General features: G+C 44.5%; 1 protein-coding gene across 1 annotated transcript in view; it reads right to left on the bottom strand.

Annotated features, from left to right (window-relative positions):
- Positions 1 to 17,390, bottom strand: part of FGF2 (fibroblast growth factor 2) — a gene marked incomplete at its 5' end in the record, with an annotated part of 38,399 nt that overhangs the window by 6,395 nt on the left and 14,614 nt on the right. Inside the window, 1 exon segment of the mRNA XM_036424303.2 lies at positions 7,554 to 7,657. Coding sequence (XP_036280196.1) covers positions 7,554 to 7,657 — 104 coding nt within the window.

Here is a 17,390-nt window from a genome sequence, read left to right as displayed (position 1 = left end):
GAGAACATAGTCCTTTCTGGCAGTTTCTGTGGGAGGGGGAACTACTCTGCCTTTTAATTTCAATCCAACTATCGAGGAGAGAAAATAGCTAAACAAATAGTTAGATCTGGAGACACTGTTCCAAGTCTTCAAATCTAATAGGTTGCCACATGATTTCAGGTAAATCTTCAAAAATCAACTTCACACCCTGGCCAGTGAGGCTCAGTTGATTGAGCAGCAATCCCACGCATCAAAAGGTAGCTGGTTAGATTCCTGGTCAGGGCACATGCCAGGGTTGTGGGCTCCATCCCCGTTAGGGGGTGTGCAGGAGGAAGCCGTTCGAGGTTGTGCTCTCACATTGATGTTTCTCTCCATCTCCCTTTCTCTCTAAAAATCAAACTATTTTTTTAAAAAACTCAACATCACATGGTAGCAATGATGATACATATTGACCTCTGGGTGGGAGGGGGGAGAATCAACAAATGATTTGTTCACTTTAAGGGAAGAAAGGAAAAATCTTTTTTTTTTAATATTTTAATTATAGGTAGATGAATAAAATCATATAGTGTAGAGGGCCGCCTGAGAAGGCACATGGATATTCTTTAAATTGTTAGCTGAGCCCGAGGCACTGGCAGAGTACCTTTGTCCAGGTGTCACCAGGGGCGGGTCTAGATATGTAAATCTAGTAATGCTAGAGCCTAGTTAAGAATGCAAATAAGCTCCTTTGACCCTATAAATAAACCTGCATGGCTTTGGGGGTCGCCTTTTGCTGCCTCTCCATCAGAGAGATGGCGCCCACCTAGCATCCAGCTTGTTAAATCTATGTCTCTTTCTTTCTCTAATTTCTTAATCCCCAGCTCCTCCACTCAGGAACCTGTCCTTTTCTGTGATGGACATGGAAAACAGAGAAACAGTCCACCACAATTTAGGAAGGCATATAATTTTACACATATTTCCATCTCCACATATAAATACCACATGCACACAAGCCCATTAATGAGCGGACCAGATTGCCACTTATATCTGAATACTCAAATCTAGGAAACTTCAGGACTGGGAAAACCCACATTCAAAAGACTTGAATTTTTTCCCAGATTCTTTGGTTCCAAGATCAACTAAGCAATGGCACAAACTGACGGGGGGAAAAATCATAAATCAATAAGCAAAACAATGAAAGGAGCTGGTGTAATAACCAAAATGGAAGGTTCTGAGAGAGACCGAACAGAGAACACATACATCTCAGGCGGTGAAAGTGAGGTGGGCTATAAAAATAAAAAATGAAATAAAAAATAAATAAAATAATAATAAAATGAGGTGGGCTGCAGGTCCTGTGGGCGGCTGGCAGCAGTGAGAATTTTACTGGGTACTTACTTGGCTTTTGAACATTGTTCACAGAACTTTTTAAAACTGAAATACAAACTCATTTGGGTTTTTTTTGCAACAAATCAGTGAAGCAACGTAAGTCTTTCTGATACAAATGAGACCCAGGACGCCTTGCAGAGGAGCGCCAGCTGCGTCCCAGCCAGGACTGCGGCATGGGGAGACCGGGCTGTGGTGACGGGAGCCCCGCAGTGATGTGGGCACCCACAGCCCACACTCCCTCTGCCTCCCTCCGGGGAAATGCCTTCCGCTCCTCGTGCTGACTGACGTTAGCCTGTGTTCTTCTGTCCTTTCTCAGCACACTGATAAAAACCTTCCTCTTTCCCAATCTAGGTTGGAGGCCAGGAGTGGAAGTGAAAGGAAGTGAAGAGTCAATGGGACCGCCATACCAGCCATAAAGATAACGGGGAAGGTGCTTATGGAGGGATCCAGGCTCACTCCCCAGTCGTCAGGACACGGGTACGCTCATTTTGGGTGTTCTGTCCACTTCCAGGGTGCCCCACCTTGCTGCTGGCACGCCTTACAATGGTTGGCCTACGGGGATGGGTGCCATGCCAATAATATTTGCCTTCTCTGCCAGTTCCTACTATTTCAGAGGAAAGAAACAGCACCAGGGATGAAGTGGGCACTACATCATGGAACCCACAGGCTGTTTCCACAGAGGTTGCTTGTACCTTTACCAAAACAGCGCGAGCGGAAGGAAAGCCTGCTTCTCTGCCAAATGTCCAGGCACGTACGTTTACCGGACAACGGCTACGCACTTGAAACAGACCGAGGCGCTTGTTCAAACGGGCCGCCGGGCACGACGCGGCCCTCAGGAAAAGCAGGGGTTTCGCATGACCACGTAAGTGCAATTTCAATTCTCTCCATTCTCAGTTTACAAATCATCTTTGCTGACTGTGACCTCAATGTTTCTATTAGAAATTGATGCAATAGAAGTTCCGTTAACCTTTATAAACATGTTTACAGAGCTTTTTTCCTCTCCCCAGTGTTGAACTTCTCACCACTTCAAACCTCAGAGAAGCGGGTGGAGGGTCACTGGAGGAATGACATCACAGAGGACTTTGCTAAATTAAATCTGATAAAATTTAATTTTCATCAAATTAAATTTCCCTTTATTTTGGTTTATTTTAATTGAAAAGTAATGTTAAGATACAGAAAGCACACGGTTCCCATAACACATGCATTTATTTAACGTGTGTTTTTGTCTTCTGGGCACTGGGGTTGGTCAGGGGACAAAACTGAATGAGGACCAGGCCTTTGTGCCACTCCAGTCCAGCAGGTGGAGACACCAAAGAACCAATGGGCGTAACTGAGTGGCTTGTGTGCCAAATTGAGGATGAATCCTGTGGAAAGAGTAAAAGCGAGAACGAGAGGGGCAGGGAGTGGACGGTTGCAATACTAAATAGCACAGTCACAGGAGGCTCCACTGGGAAAGCGACATCTGAGCAAATGCTGGGAGGTAAAGGAGTTAACCATCCAGACACGAGAGCGGAGCATTTTGAGCACAGAGAGGGGACAGCCAGTGCCAACAGGAGCAGGAGCAGAAGCAGGAGCAGGCCTGCAGCGTGTGAGGGACCACAGGAGGCCCGGGTGCATGAAGGGAAGGGAGTCACACATGAGGTCAGAGAGGAAACGAGATAGGAGATTAAAAACCATTGTAAGTACTCTGGGAAAATGGGAAACCATTGTAGACTTTTGGGCAGCAAAGTGGCATTGACCTGACATTCTCCCAGGTTCCTCTGGCTGCCAAGACCACATGGGCGAAGGCCAAGGCAGGGGCACCTGTAAGAGGTGGGCCGAGGGCCACAGGCAGAGGGAGTGGAGACTCAGACCACAGTGGCGGCCATAGGGATGGAAAGAAGCTGTCTGCGTCTCACATGAGAGAATTCCAGAAGATGTATGTAGATACCTCCTCCAAGGGGATGGCGCATAGCCCCGCACCCTTCAGTGTGGCTGTGCACAGTGACTTCCCTCCACAGAGGACAGGAGTGCGGGGACGGTCACTCCACAGTGCTCCCTGCCCTGGCTCCTCCCTGGGCCACTGGCCTCACCAGTCTCGCCTGCTGCTACATGTTAGATTTGAACCTTCTGGTCATTTCCCCATGCTCTGCTTTTTGGATTGCTTGTTCTTTTACAGTACTTTGATTTTGCAGTTTTGGCTTATGAGGGAGTTTGCGCAACATGAATCCAAAAATGCTTTTGCTTACACCACTTCTGATAATTAAAAACAGACACGATGTAAGTATCAATGCCGACTACTTCAGAACAAACTCAAACACACAAGCTGTGAAAAGTGAAAAGGAAATTTTACCTTAATCTTGCAAAAAAAAAAAATATATATATATATATATGTGTGTGTGTGTGTGTGTATACAATATGTTGTATAACATTTTATAAGATTGGTTTCTAAAAGAAGCAATAGTAATTCTTATTAGGTAGTAACCTTTGCTTTTAATTGTATTTTCTCTCTTAAAATTATATACATTCCTCCTTAATTGTTGCATTTTTCTGACAAATTTGATCAGTATATATTGTCAATCTAGATAAGGGAGCCCTCAAAAAGCTAGTTTCCCTACTTTGCATGTAGGTTTCATAGTAAAGGCCCCTCTAGTAAGAAAGTTATTCTACAGGTAGGTTAAAAAAAAAAAAGTACTTTACTTTTGCAGTAATCAGAGAATATAAATGATTTCTCATATTTCACTATTATGGATCAACACAGATTACACACACTCGAGTACTTACTGAAACGATTTGTTTGGTTAGCAGTCTCTCACATTGTACAGAAAACAATGTGGAGCTTTCTAGCCGATAAAGACCAGGCAGATTGTTTCATTTCAATGCTAAGACTGAGGTTGTTTGCTGATTTAAACTTAAAACTACAATTGCCTCACTATATGCAATTTTTTTAAAAATCTACTACAATTTTGTGCACACTTAAGAAATCATAAATCCTAATATTTGTTCTGGACTTCTGTTGCTCAGAGCAACAGAATTAAGCCTGCTATGGAATGGAATAAGGAGTCTGTTATGGATTAAAGACGACTCCACGTCTGCCTCCAAATATAGGCTTTGGCAGTTAAATATAGTTACTCTGAACTTTTGTATGTTCTAGCTCCGAACATACAAAAGTTCAGAGACCCTTAAGAAATGTTTTCAATAAGAAATCCTTATCCTGAATGCATTCATACCATTAATGCATGAAGGTGGTAGAGAAAAACAATGGTACACAATTTACTACTTTTTCATGCACTCAACTGGTGGTGACCTACCTGACGTGACTTAGAGACCACAATGTTTTACGTAGCCAGAGCGCTCTCTCTCTGAGGGGAACTGGCATGTTTTACACATCTCTGTGGGATCCCACACAGGGATGAGCCCTAACACAGCAGGCTGGAATGGGGCCGGGTAGCTGAAGAGCAGGAAGAACCATGCCTCTGGCAAGTGCAAGTTCATAACCACAGTTTCTCCGGGTTAAAGGAGCCACTGCACGCCTAGGGGATGCTCCTGGTCACAACCCTGGACTTTCACCAACAGCGGCAACTGCTGACAGCTCCACGCCCCCAGCTCTGACTCCGCCCCCTGCTGAACCACCACCAGCGCTTCCTTGGTTTGAGGTGTGTGATTACTTTCTCATCTGAAGATTAACACAGCCCGCCCAGCCTGATGTGAAGGGGACAGGATCTCCACAGAACAGGCATGGCAGCAGGCCACCCAGATGGAGTGGTCAGATTAGCGATTAACCGATTAACCGTGAACTTGTCGAGTATAGAGCCTAAGATAGAAACTGGAACCATGATGCCATTCCTCAGAGGAAACCAATAAATTCTGAATTTCCCATTTATGTGGAACAGCTGTAGCTTTGTCTCTTACAGAGGAGTGTGTGGTAAATCTCTAAGCATTGCTAAATTCACTCTCACTGCTGTATCGGGAAGAATTGATACACATCAAAGAAGACAGAAACACATTTCAGATAAAATAAAATGCCATGTCCTTACTCTTGTGTAAAGTCCTGGTTAGCTAAGGAAGAAAAAAGAAAATTCCTTTTAGAGCACTTTATGCTTCTGATGGTACAGAATCAACAGTTTTGGAAGCTTAATGCCTATTTATCAAGAAAAGAGACCAGAACTCACTGAATTCTAACTTGTCGAGAATTCTGTAAGAATGAGAGACAGTTCTGTTTTCAGGTCCATGGTCTTAAATGCATCTCCTCTTTTAAGGACCGCAGTAGTTTCAAAGATGCACTAAAAAGCTGAAACCGGTTTGGCTCAATGGATAGAGCATCGGTCTGTGGACTAAAAGGTCACAGGTTTGATTCCTGTCAAGGGCATGTACCTTGGTTGCAGGCACATCCCCAGGAGTGGGTGTGCAAGAGGCAGCTGATCGATGATTCTCTACCATCGATGTTTCTAACTCTCTATCCCTCTCTCTTCCTCTCTGTGAAAAATCAATAAAAATATATTTAATTAAAAAAAAAAAGATGCACTAAAAAACAGAGTAGCTTCTATTTTCATCACTTTTGACAACATGGAACTTTTTATCATTAAAAGCATACCTACTCCAGCCTATGTTTTTGAGATAAACAACCCCTTCAATGGCTACCTTACAGGGTAGCCATCATTATCAGGTTACTGGGTCTTAATCTCAATGAGTGGAACGTCACAGGGCAACACTCTCAAATCGCTCACTGAGCCAGATCAGGACAGTCCTAGAAAAGGCTAGAGCTTTAAAAGCATTTGACTAGGGTTATCCATAGTTAGTTATGACATAGCCAATGTGTACACCTCCTTCTTTCCACCATCTTCACTGTCCGGCAGGAGCCAAACCAACACTTCCTTAAAGCCACAGTGATTCATGCCATGGATGGCTTGTCACATCTGGAGGTGAGAAGGGTAGGGTTAAACCCCTCTTCCTCTTCCTACAAGATCAAAGGCATCCAAAATTACCCACTGCTTCACTGTCCTGGAAATATTTAAAATGCTACTTTGGTCGAGTCCCAAAGTATTACATCACCCTTTGAGTTGACAACAGACTGGTAGAAAAAAAAGACAAGAACAGTAGAAAAAAATGAATGTCCCAAGTGAACAGTCCATCTTTTAGAGCTATTTTCCACCTACAAACGTCATCCATTCCCCTGATTCCACTGCCACCTTGATGCTGATGACACCAAAGCCATATGTCAACACAGATCTCTAAGCTCCAGACCCATTCCACCAGCTATGTAATGAACATCCTCACTGGGTTTTCTCTCCAGAAACTCTCCCAAAATAGGTCTACATCTTTCCCCAGAACTTGCTCTTTTCTCCTCTCCCCTTCCTCGTCTACCCTCTCATCCAAACCAGAAACCTAGGGGCCATCTTTGACTTTTCCCTCTGCTGTATTCCTAAATATTATCCAGCTCAGGTGCCAGTCCTTGACTTGGCCTCTCTGCCCTGCTATTGCCTGGTTTCATCGATTGTCTGAACCGGCCATCTCCACCAATCTTCGCTGCCTCAAATCCATCCTCGAGAAAGTAACCACTTAGGACCTATTATGTATTAGGCCCTGATGTTGACACTTGATATAAAAATGATCTAATTTATAATTTATAGTCTTCACAAAAACAATGAGATAGGCAGGATCATTATTTCTCTATTTTATAAATACGGGAACTAATTCAGAATCCTCTGTCCAAGAACCTACAGTTAATTAGCAGCAGAGCCAGTACTTAACATAGGATCAGAGCCCACATTCTCAAATAGCATTCCACACTACACGAGTTTGTCAAATTTGAAAGAAGACCCCTAACACTGATACTCAAAACTTCATATACCCATCCCACTGATCTTCAAACAACTGCGCAATATAAGGATTTACAAACAGAACAACGCAATAGTTTAAAGCTTTGCAGAGAAGGCAGTAAAAGCAGTGAGCGAGGGCTTAGATCAGGAGTGTAGCTGCCTCGAGTCCCACCCAGGCTCTGCCTCAGAGGAGCTGGGTTTTCTTTGTTACTTTTTTATTCCCTCAGAACTTCAGTTTTTGTGTCTGTGAAATAAAAAGCATGATACCCCGCATTCTGTAGGGTACATATGGATATTAAATAGTATAATGCTTGTAAAACCCTTAATAAAGATTTAACAAATACCAACACCAGTACATAAAGAGCATAAAAGCAATCAAAGAAACAAACTACAAAAACAGAAAGCATTACTTACAGAAGCCAGTAACCGGCCGTCCTCCTTCATAGCAAGATAGCGGTTGGCGCACACTCCTTTGATAGACACGACCCCTCTCTCTTCTGCTTGAAGTTGTAGTTTGACTAGAAGTAATGGGGAAAATTGACCTTTGTAGCATCATAGGAAAAACAGCCAACTATATGCAATATAAAAACAGGAGACACCCCAGCAACCAGAGAGTCCACTCTGGAAGACGGTTGAGGGGCGGGGGGAGGACGGTGGGGAGAGAAGGGGGCAGATATCAATTAAATTCTACGAGGGGGAGATGCAGGTCCACTAGAGGGGAGCGCCTCCTGACCCCCTTTTCACTATAGTGTCAGAGAGTAGAGGAGTGACAGAGTGGAGAATTCTTTCCTTTTATGTGCAATTAGCCTCTACTTGGCTAGATAACTGCTTAATTTTTAAAAGCAGATTATAGGAAAATAAAAAGTAGATATTACTTTAGTATAATGCTAATGTCACCTAGGCAAGGCATCTAGTTAATTTAAATAAAAATGAAGTTAACATTTTCTGTTTTGCTCTTCTTGCACATTTCCAATTAGAATTCTCCGGCCTAGAACAGCATACCCCAAAATGTACTTGGCTAACAGAGGTTACATAAAAAAAAAAAAAAAAAACCGGTCTGTGGAGCCAAATAAATTTACGAAACAACTGTGTTGTTTATAAGAAAAGTACTTTAGACACAAACATCCAGGCAATTTGAACGTAAAATGTGGGGGGAAATACAAAATGCACACCCTCAATGTAAGAATGCTGATATGGCTATTTTAAAATCAAATAATGTAGACTTCACGGCAAGAAATATAACTAAAGAGAACAGTGTTATTTCATGATAAGAGGGTCAAATACATCAAGAAGACATCATAATCTTAACTGAGTAGCACCTCTTAATAGAATTCTGAAATATCTGAAACAAAAATTGACTGAAAAAATAAGAATATAGAATATGTGAATAACATTATCAACTAACTTGACCTGACTTTTTAAAATTTTATTTCAGATCAGGTATGTTTCATCCACCTGAGACTTTTTTAAAAAAAAATTTTAATTGATTTTTAGAGAGGAAGGGGGGGGGGGGGGGGAGAAACATTCATGTGAGATCTAAACATCAATCAGCATGGTCCTACCAGGGATGGAGCCTGTAACCCAGGCATGTGTCCTGATTAGCAATCTTCAGTGCATGGGCGATGCCCAACCGACTGAGCCACACGCCAGGGCTCTCCTGAGATTATTTTCCTCTTAACATCATAGTTGTTTGAAAATTATGCTACAATGTTAACCCTGTCCCCATAGCAAGCTATCCAATGCTTATTTGCCTAGTGGACTTGAATTGTTCAACTAAATTAAATTCAGCTGAAAAGTTCTTTCATGATGTCAAAGTCACCATGATGTTAAGATGGGCTCTGGTTCTGAACTATTGGTGCTCCTGGTTCCTTTATTTATTTTTAAACAATTTGAGATATAATTCACATTGGATACAACCTTGTTGCCCAATCAATAAGTCTCGCCCACATTGCCTGTAACCAGTAACCATGATATCCTTTCTTATTTCTTTTGACTACTTCCCCATGTAATCTTTGTCCTACCCAATACAATGAGATAGTCTAATGAACAAGGTCCAGGGTAAGGAGACCCGGGGATGGTACTGCAGGCAGAATAACATCCCAGGTTTGAGGCACATACCAGCCACGCTTGTTCTACACAGCCAGGTCCGGGGCAGCCAGAGCCATCAGCATAATCCAGCCTGAGTAAATACAGGCCCAGTAATCCAATTTCCTCTCCAATCAGTTACAACGAAGAAAAAAAGGCTGGGAGGAGGACCTGAGACTAAAATGGCGTAAAGCTCACATATTTGAAAAGGTAAAGCTGAAGTATTTAAGGATGCCTAGCAGTGTAATGAAACTTAAATTCAAATAAGTGATTAAAATAAAAACCTGTACACTTTTATATGGGAGGCAGGGACCAGGATTGGGACAAGGGACACAGGCATTGGGGCTGTGGGCAAAAGTTCCATTTTCTTTCTTTCTTTTTTAAAAAATTATTTTTATTGATTTCAGAGAAAAAGGGAGAGGGAGATAGAGATAGAAACGTCAATGATGAGAATCATTGATCTGTTGCTTCTTGCACACCCCCCATGGGGATCAAGCCCGCAACCCAGGCGTGTGCCCTTGACCAGAATAGAATCCAAGACCCTTCAGTTCACAGGCTGATCTCTATCCACTGAGCAAAACTGGCTAGGTCTCTTCCTTTTTTTTAAAGAAGGAGACTAACACTCAGCTTGCTGTTTCAGTTATGTGCTACTAGATATTTTCTTTTAAAAAAATATTTTTATTTATTAAAAAATATTTTCATTGATTTCAAAGAGAGATAGAAACATCAATGATAAAAAAGAATCATTGATTGACTGCCGCCTGCATGCCCCCGTCTAGGGATGGAGCCTGAAACCTGCGCATGTGCCCCGACCAGGAATCAGACCCTGACTTCCTGGTTCATAGGTCAATGCTCAACCACTGAGCCATACCAACGGGACCAAAAGTTCTATTTTCTGATCAGAGTTATGGTTACAAGAATGTTCACCTTTAATAATTCATTAAAGTACAAATCTGTTTTATGTGATTTCTGTATTATGGTGTATTTTACATTTTTTAAGTTTAAAAAAAATTTAAAGGACTACACTAAAGACCAAAAGTAAATGGGACTTAGACAAGATTTCACCCGGGTCATTTCAGCAAGCTGGAGACCACCCATTATACTCAGTTTATGGATGCACAAAAGTTCAATAATTTTGATAAACAAAGACTTCTGGTGGCTTTCTAATGTTGATATTAAATCCAGTAAGAGATGAAAATAAAAAATAGTGTACTTTTTTTTCCTGTTGCAGCATAAAAACAAAAGCAGTCAAACAACACAACTAATCTCATCATTAGGCAAGATCTTCGCAGTCAATTAGTTCCATCATTACACAATTACATCTTAAGTCCCATCTGCAATATCCCTGAGAAGTAGTTGTATTAAGTTTTAGTTGAAAATCCCCAGCAAATGAGAATTTACAGTCTCTTCAAAGCGACAGAGGATATGTAAGCAAAGGCGTGGAGACTCCGATCACCATAAGTAAACCACTCACATGTTCAAGTGCTCAGATCCCTGGCACGCGACACATGCAGTGACACAGTATAACCCGAAAGCCAAATTATTATTTCAATGTTACCGCCGTGGCTCAAAACAGAACTCCTTTTTTGGAATTTTCTTCAGAAGTTGCATGGTTTCTTTTCGAATATGCTCAAGGATGATGGATCTTGAAATCCAAGTACCAGACTGTAAGAACTGAAAAGGACTTCAGGCAGTGTCCAGCGCACCCTCCTCATTTACAAATAAGGAAACCGACACCTAGAGAGGTTTGTCCCTGGTGAAAAACACAGACTTTGGAAACAGTAAAGTCAGCATTTCCAAGGACGGTGAATACTTTTATTCATTCGTTCAATAAGCATGTACTAGTGACAGGTATGGGCCAGGACCTGTGCTTGGCGATAGGAACCACAGAGGGAAACACAGCGTCTTCTTGAAGAAAACCCAGTGTTGTTGAGGAGATGAGGACGGCACACGGGTAACTAACTAGACAGGTTCAGTACTGTGCCACCAGAGAGCCGTGCACAGCTATTGTGAGCACTCATAATGTACACTTAACCCAGCCCCAGAGACGGAAGGCTTCCTCGGATCAGCGACAACGGATGGAGACTGAAGGAATCCGCAGGAGTTTGTCAGGAAAGGAGAGAGTAAAACAACAAAGGACCTTAAATGTACAACTTCCAAAGGAGAAGAACAAGGAAGCCATGCACCCCAGGAGCAGCAGGTCCTCGGGTGTGGTGAGCACAGTGTGAGGGTGGAAGAGGGCGGCAGGGACCCAAGAGGCTCTGCATACGTGTTAAGGAGTCTGATGTGTGAAAAGGGATGGGAGGATGAGAGTATCTAGGGCAGTGTTTCCCAACCTTCTCTCATGATGAGAATCACCTGGTGGAGTTGTTAAAACACAGATTCCTGAATCCCAACTAAGAAGTGCTAAACTAGAATTTTTGGGAACATATAGGTAAAATTGCATACCTAACTTAGTGCTCTGTTAAGTATACAATTAGAGCACTAGTTAAGTATACAATTTTACCTATATGTTCCCAAAAATTCTAGTTTAGCACTTCTTAGTTGGGATTCAGGAATCTGTGTTTTAACAACTCCACCAGGTGATTCTCATCATGAGAGAAGGTTGGGAAACACTGATCTAGGGAAACAGCTGGGATGGAGAGAAGGGAACAAAGGGAATGAGGGAGGGAAGGGTAAAGAATGAGTCCAAGTCTCTGTGACTCAACACTGAGACATTATGCCAGGCCGGTGTGTCTCAGTGGTTGAGCACTGTCCTATGAACCAGGAGGTCACAGTTCAATTCCTAGTCAGGGCACATGCACGGGGTTTCAGGGTCATCCCCAGTAGGGGGTGTGCAGGAAGCAGCCGATCAATGATTCTCTCTCATCTTTGATGTTTCTCTCTCCCTTCCTCTCTGAAATCAATAAAAATATGTTATAAACAAACAAACAAACAAACAAACCCCACCTGGGACATGACGGAGACAGGAAACCCAGGAGGAGGACAAGTTGGCAGGAGAAGACAATAGATGTGTTCCAATGAGACACACTGAAGTCTGTGGAAAGTACAGGTAGAGATTTCCAAAACGCCGGAATCCAGAGCTCAAAAAAGAAAACTATGCTAAAAAGATTTGGTGACGACGGCAAACTGACTGCCCTGCGCACACAGGCGGCACCGAGCCCAAACAGGGAGATACAATGGTTGCAGAGTGTGTGGCAGACACAAATTCAGGGGCAAAGGACAGGCTCCTGGGAGCGCCAACATCTACGGAGGGAGAGCTGGAACGGAGTGGTCAGTCAGCTCGGGCCCCTGCAGGAAGGCCAGGGTACACACACCGGAGAGCTGCATATACACAGATTTGGAAACTAATGGACAAAATTGTTATTCTCTGCCGATGCTAGTTTTCTACATTAAATATCAAGAGCCTAAATGCAATGTGGTATTCTGGATTGGATCCTGGGATACAAAAGGACATTGATGAAAGAGGTGGTGAAATCCAAATAAAGTCTGTAGTTAACAGTAATGTACCAGTATTAGTTGTTTTTGTAATGTGCCAAAACAAAGTGCCATTATGTAAGAAGCTAAGCTTTGGGAAAGTTGGGTGAAGGGGATGGAAACTCTCTAAAAAATCTTTGCAATTCTTCTGTAAATCTAAAATCATTCTCTCTTTAAAAAAAAAAAAAATATATATATATATATATATATATATATATATATATATATATATATGTATGTATATAATTGATTTCAAAGAGGAAAGGAGGAGGGAGAGAGAGACAGCAACATCAATGATGAGAATCATTGATTGGCTGCCTATGGAGGATCCAGCCTGCAACCCAGGCATGAGCCCTGACTGGGAATCAAACTGTGACCTCCTGATTCATAGGTCAGTGCTCAACCACTGAACCACACCGGCTGGGCTAAAGTAGTTTAAATATAATTAACTGTAATATAATATGTCTGAAATGCAAATATTCTTGCCATAATTATTATACTTCCAAGCCATAACATTTAATTTCTGCAATTAAAAATATTGAAAATGTACAGCTGATTTATGTCGAAGAGAGAGCTTTTACAAACAATTCCAATCCATTAAAAACTTACAGAAACCAATTTCCTCCAATCTCACCTCTTCTAGATTTCATACATCTAGTCCCCAAAGGCACGTTTGGGCGGGCTGAGCTGCAGACCAGAGCAAGCGTGACGGCTGGATACGGAGGACATCAGACGATCCTGGTCCTTCTAACACCGCTGCTGTTTAAGAACGGCAAAGGTTTCTACATCTATGGCAGCATCAGATAATAGACTGATAACAAGAAAGGGGGATCTTGTGATGTTCCAGATGCCCAGGGGGCAGTGCAAGGTCAGGGCAGAGCTGCCCACGGGAAACAGAACTTCAAAGACAGAGAGAAAAAGGAAACCCTCCGCTGTAGCATCACAGCAGGTTGGCAGGTTGGCCTCCCGCCCTCTTCCTGCAGCTGCCAGGCCCCAGGCAGCATCGGACTCTGTCAGGCCGAGTCCAGAAATGCTCTGCCCCCGAGGGCACTTCCTGGCCTGCTTCACGGGGATCCTGCCATTCGGGCGGGACAATTCCCGCAGCCCTTGGCAGGGGCACTGTCTGGCCAGGACAGCTGCAATGATGACACTCGGGCGCCTGGACCTCAGGACCCCGCATTGTTGCCACAAAGCAAGAGGGAGCGCAGGCATCTGTAACTATCAGCTTCCACCCACATGTATCATAACACTGTACAAGTGTTAAAGGGCCTTTTCTTCCCAGAGGCCAGCCGCTGGAAGAATGCTTCTATAAATAAGCCGGCCATGAAGTCGTTGAAATGGACACCAGACTGGTGGCTGCCAGAGGTGGCCACGAAATGGCAGCCTCGCGGCCCTCGCGGTGGCGGTTCTGCACCTCGCCTGCCCGATGTCGACACCAGGGCTGTGATGTGATGCCATCGGACTGGGAGATGTCACAACTGGGGCAGAGGGAAGCGGGATCTCTCTGTAGTACCTCTCACAAGTGCGCCTGAACCTACCATTGCCGCAAACTTTAAAAAATTAATTACTAAATGTCAGCCAACTGACGTTCAAAATCTGACCTAGTTTACCAACTAACGTTTGAAATGCATGTTTGAGAGACACAGAATTTCTGGAGGGGAAAGAATACAAACTAATGTAAAGAAGACAGGCTGCTGCAGGTAATATTTTTACTGTGAATCCAGTTTCCAAGGCAGCCTCTGAACGCGTCCGCCAGGAGGTGAGGGCAAGGGGGCAGAGGAAAGAGGATGAAGCTCAAACATCACTTCTGCACCTGTTTGTCACATTATTGAAAAATTAGGTGGTGGAAGAGGGATGTGTAAAGACAAGACAAAACGATGTTTTTGTGCCTCTGATGGCTGAATGGCTACAGGTGGTTATATTATTATATGTTTTTCACTAGCAAACAACTCCAGGTGATCAGGTAATCACTGCCCATCTCCCTGGATTTCTGACACTGTTTACTGAATAAACAGGCCCTCCAGCCCCGAGGGCAGGAATCTGTGCTGATTTTGAGCCATCTTGAGCATCCTGGACTGGAGGTGGGAGCCCCCGGAGTGAGAGGACCGCTGTGTTGTCTGCGGAGACCAGCACAGACAGGCCTGGGAGGGAGTCGTATCCTGGTATGGAACAAAGCGTGGGATGCCTGACCTTCAGGCAGGGCTGGCCACTGCTAGAAGCTGAGAAATGCTTTCACTGAAAAACAACTCCCGAGGCTTTTCCATCTCAGTTCTATGTACAAATCAATTCTAGAAGCATCCTTACCCACCCCTTTGGTCTGTCTCAGAGTAAATGGGCTTCAGCATACAAGGAACTGGAGATTCTTGTGCGAAAAGTGGGCTAACAAGCTCCACGGCCTACAGGGGCCATGCCCCAGGGTCATGCAGCCTGGAGCAGCCTGGGGACAGGATCCAGAGGAGCAGGGGACAGTGGGGCCTGTGCTCAGCTGCAGAACACACACAGCAGCCCATGGGCCGCCACCACTCAGCACCAGCCTAGGACAGAGATTCAAACTAACACACACATTCTCTCTCTCTCTCTCTCTCTCTCTCTCTCTCTCTCTCTCTCTCTCTCTCTCACACACACACACACACACACACACACACACAGTCTGTGATGGAAATCTGCCCGGAATACCCTGAAATGAGAAGCAGCTCAGATCAAGACTAACAAACAAAATATAAGCTGCCTCAAGCAAGCATCCAGCATGCCCAAGCAATGGAGGGCAGCCTGCCTGCAGCCTCCCGCTGCCACTTCTTTCTGTCCCTTGGCAATGCTTCTTGGATGCTTGCGAGAGCCTGAGTTTTCTCTCCAACGTAGCTCCCCGCAGCGATAACGCAACCAGCTTGGTTGGCCGCGCACCGAACCCTGGGGGTGAACGCCAACTCAACGGGCTGTTTGTGTTCCCGGCACTTCCCTCTGGATCAAGGAGTTCCCATTCATCTACAAAAATCACACAATTCAGGCAGCTCCAGAACAGAAAACAGAGCCACAAGTGTGTGCCCAGAAAGGAGGAACTGGGGTGGGAGAGAGTTAGGGCCCAGGGAAGAGGGAGGGCGGCTGCCCGGTGTTCCAGCCATTGAACGGCACATTCTCGGTCATTCGATTTGACTGGGAAAATCATTAGGAAAAGACCTTTCGGAGCCGGCTGAAGACAAGAGCAGTTTTTGCTTGACTCTCATGAAAGGAGCCGGGCAGCGTGGCCCTCAATCAATGACGAGCATTACTGCAGCCTCTGCTCTGGAAAACCCTGGCTCCAGCCAAGAGCTCAAGGCCCATCTCCAAGCCTGCTGAGGAGGCCTTCCCAAGGAAAACTCTACCCCGGGCACCCCGCATGGCAGAGCCGCGTGGCAGAGCCGCCTGGCTCCAGGAGGCTGGAACAGCTCCTGCGCCTGCGAGTCGCCAGGAAGAAGCAGGGCCTGCCCTCCGCCATGCTGAGAATCCAAGAGGATAAAGCGGGGTCTCAGTGAGACGGGATCACTGCTCTAGCCCAGAACGCAGCTACGGTGAAGTCCAAGTTAATAAAGCTACGTGGACTACTCGGAGTTCAGTTCTTTAAAACAGGGGCTGGAAGCCGGTGGGGTGGGAGATGCTTTGGAAATGCCTGCCGTTTCCTTACAGAGTATCCCACATGCTGAGCTGCGTACCTTCACGGGTCTCACAACAAGACAATGCCTTCGGAATGGAAATGAACAGCATCAAAACCATGCCTGGGAACCTCAGCATATCCTCACACTTCCGGAGTGAATGCCTTTCTGTGTCTGTCCGTGGAACATGCTGTCTCCTCACCTGAGCAGGAAGCTAGTCATTCAATGTCCTTCCCGAATTCCTAACGCATCCGTCCACAGAAGAAACAGGCCTTCTCGCCGTGTGGCGTGACCAGCTAGGTCCTCAGTCATCCCACCCTCTGCTGAGAGTCTAGCAACTGTCATAAAAGATATAATTCATGAAACTGTTCTCTGTATCTCCATTTCATACATAGGGTCATGCCTCCTTTTATTTGACTCTCTTGGTGTTATCCATTTTAGTTTATAAAAAGGATACATTTAACTGAGGTTTTGCTTCTGTTCTCTGTCTAACGAACCCTGAGAGGCACCCCCTGCGTGCGTGGGGAGCAGGGCATAGAGCACAGTCCCCACACCACCCACCACGGGAAGCCTGACTGTGGCTGTGTTAGCCAACTGAACCAGGAGCAGTGAGACGAGCAAAAGACAACTCGAGATTTTGAAAAATGGAGGGGTTCCATTCTAATTTCTAACCCCCTGAAACATCCAATTTCCCTCACCGCCTACCTAATTCTCGAAAACACAAATAGCAACAACCAATCCCTTCTGCTCTGCATCTATTCTTCAGGATTTTTGCCCTGCGGCCACTTTGGCTCCTCCATTCCCTCTGCAATCCAAGATATTTGCAATGTAGAAGGACTTAGACTCTCGGCTTATTCTGGAGGGTGGGTAATATGTGAGAGTGGAATAGCATCTGGAGGGTGGGTGATATGTGATAGTGGAATAGCATCAATATATAAAAGCCTCAGAAACACAAGCAGGAAGGTTTAGGTTTCACGCAAGTAGGAACTATAAATAGACTGCCCATTCTTGAAAAGAAATGCATCAGGCTGAAAATGGTGTTTAAAGAAAACTCATCTGAAAG

Source organism: Pipistrellus kuhlii, unplaced genomic scaffold (assembly GCF_014108245.1).
Source record: "Pipistrellus kuhlii isolate mPipKuh1 unplaced genomic scaffold, mPipKuh1.p scaffold_m20_p_8, whole genome shotgun sequence".
Classification (NCBI taxonomy): domain Eukaryota; kingdom Metazoa; phylum Chordata; class Mammalia; order Chiroptera; family Vespertilionidae; genus Pipistrellus; species Pipistrellus kuhlii.
This window is presented reverse-complemented; position numbering and strand designations above follow the sequence as displayed.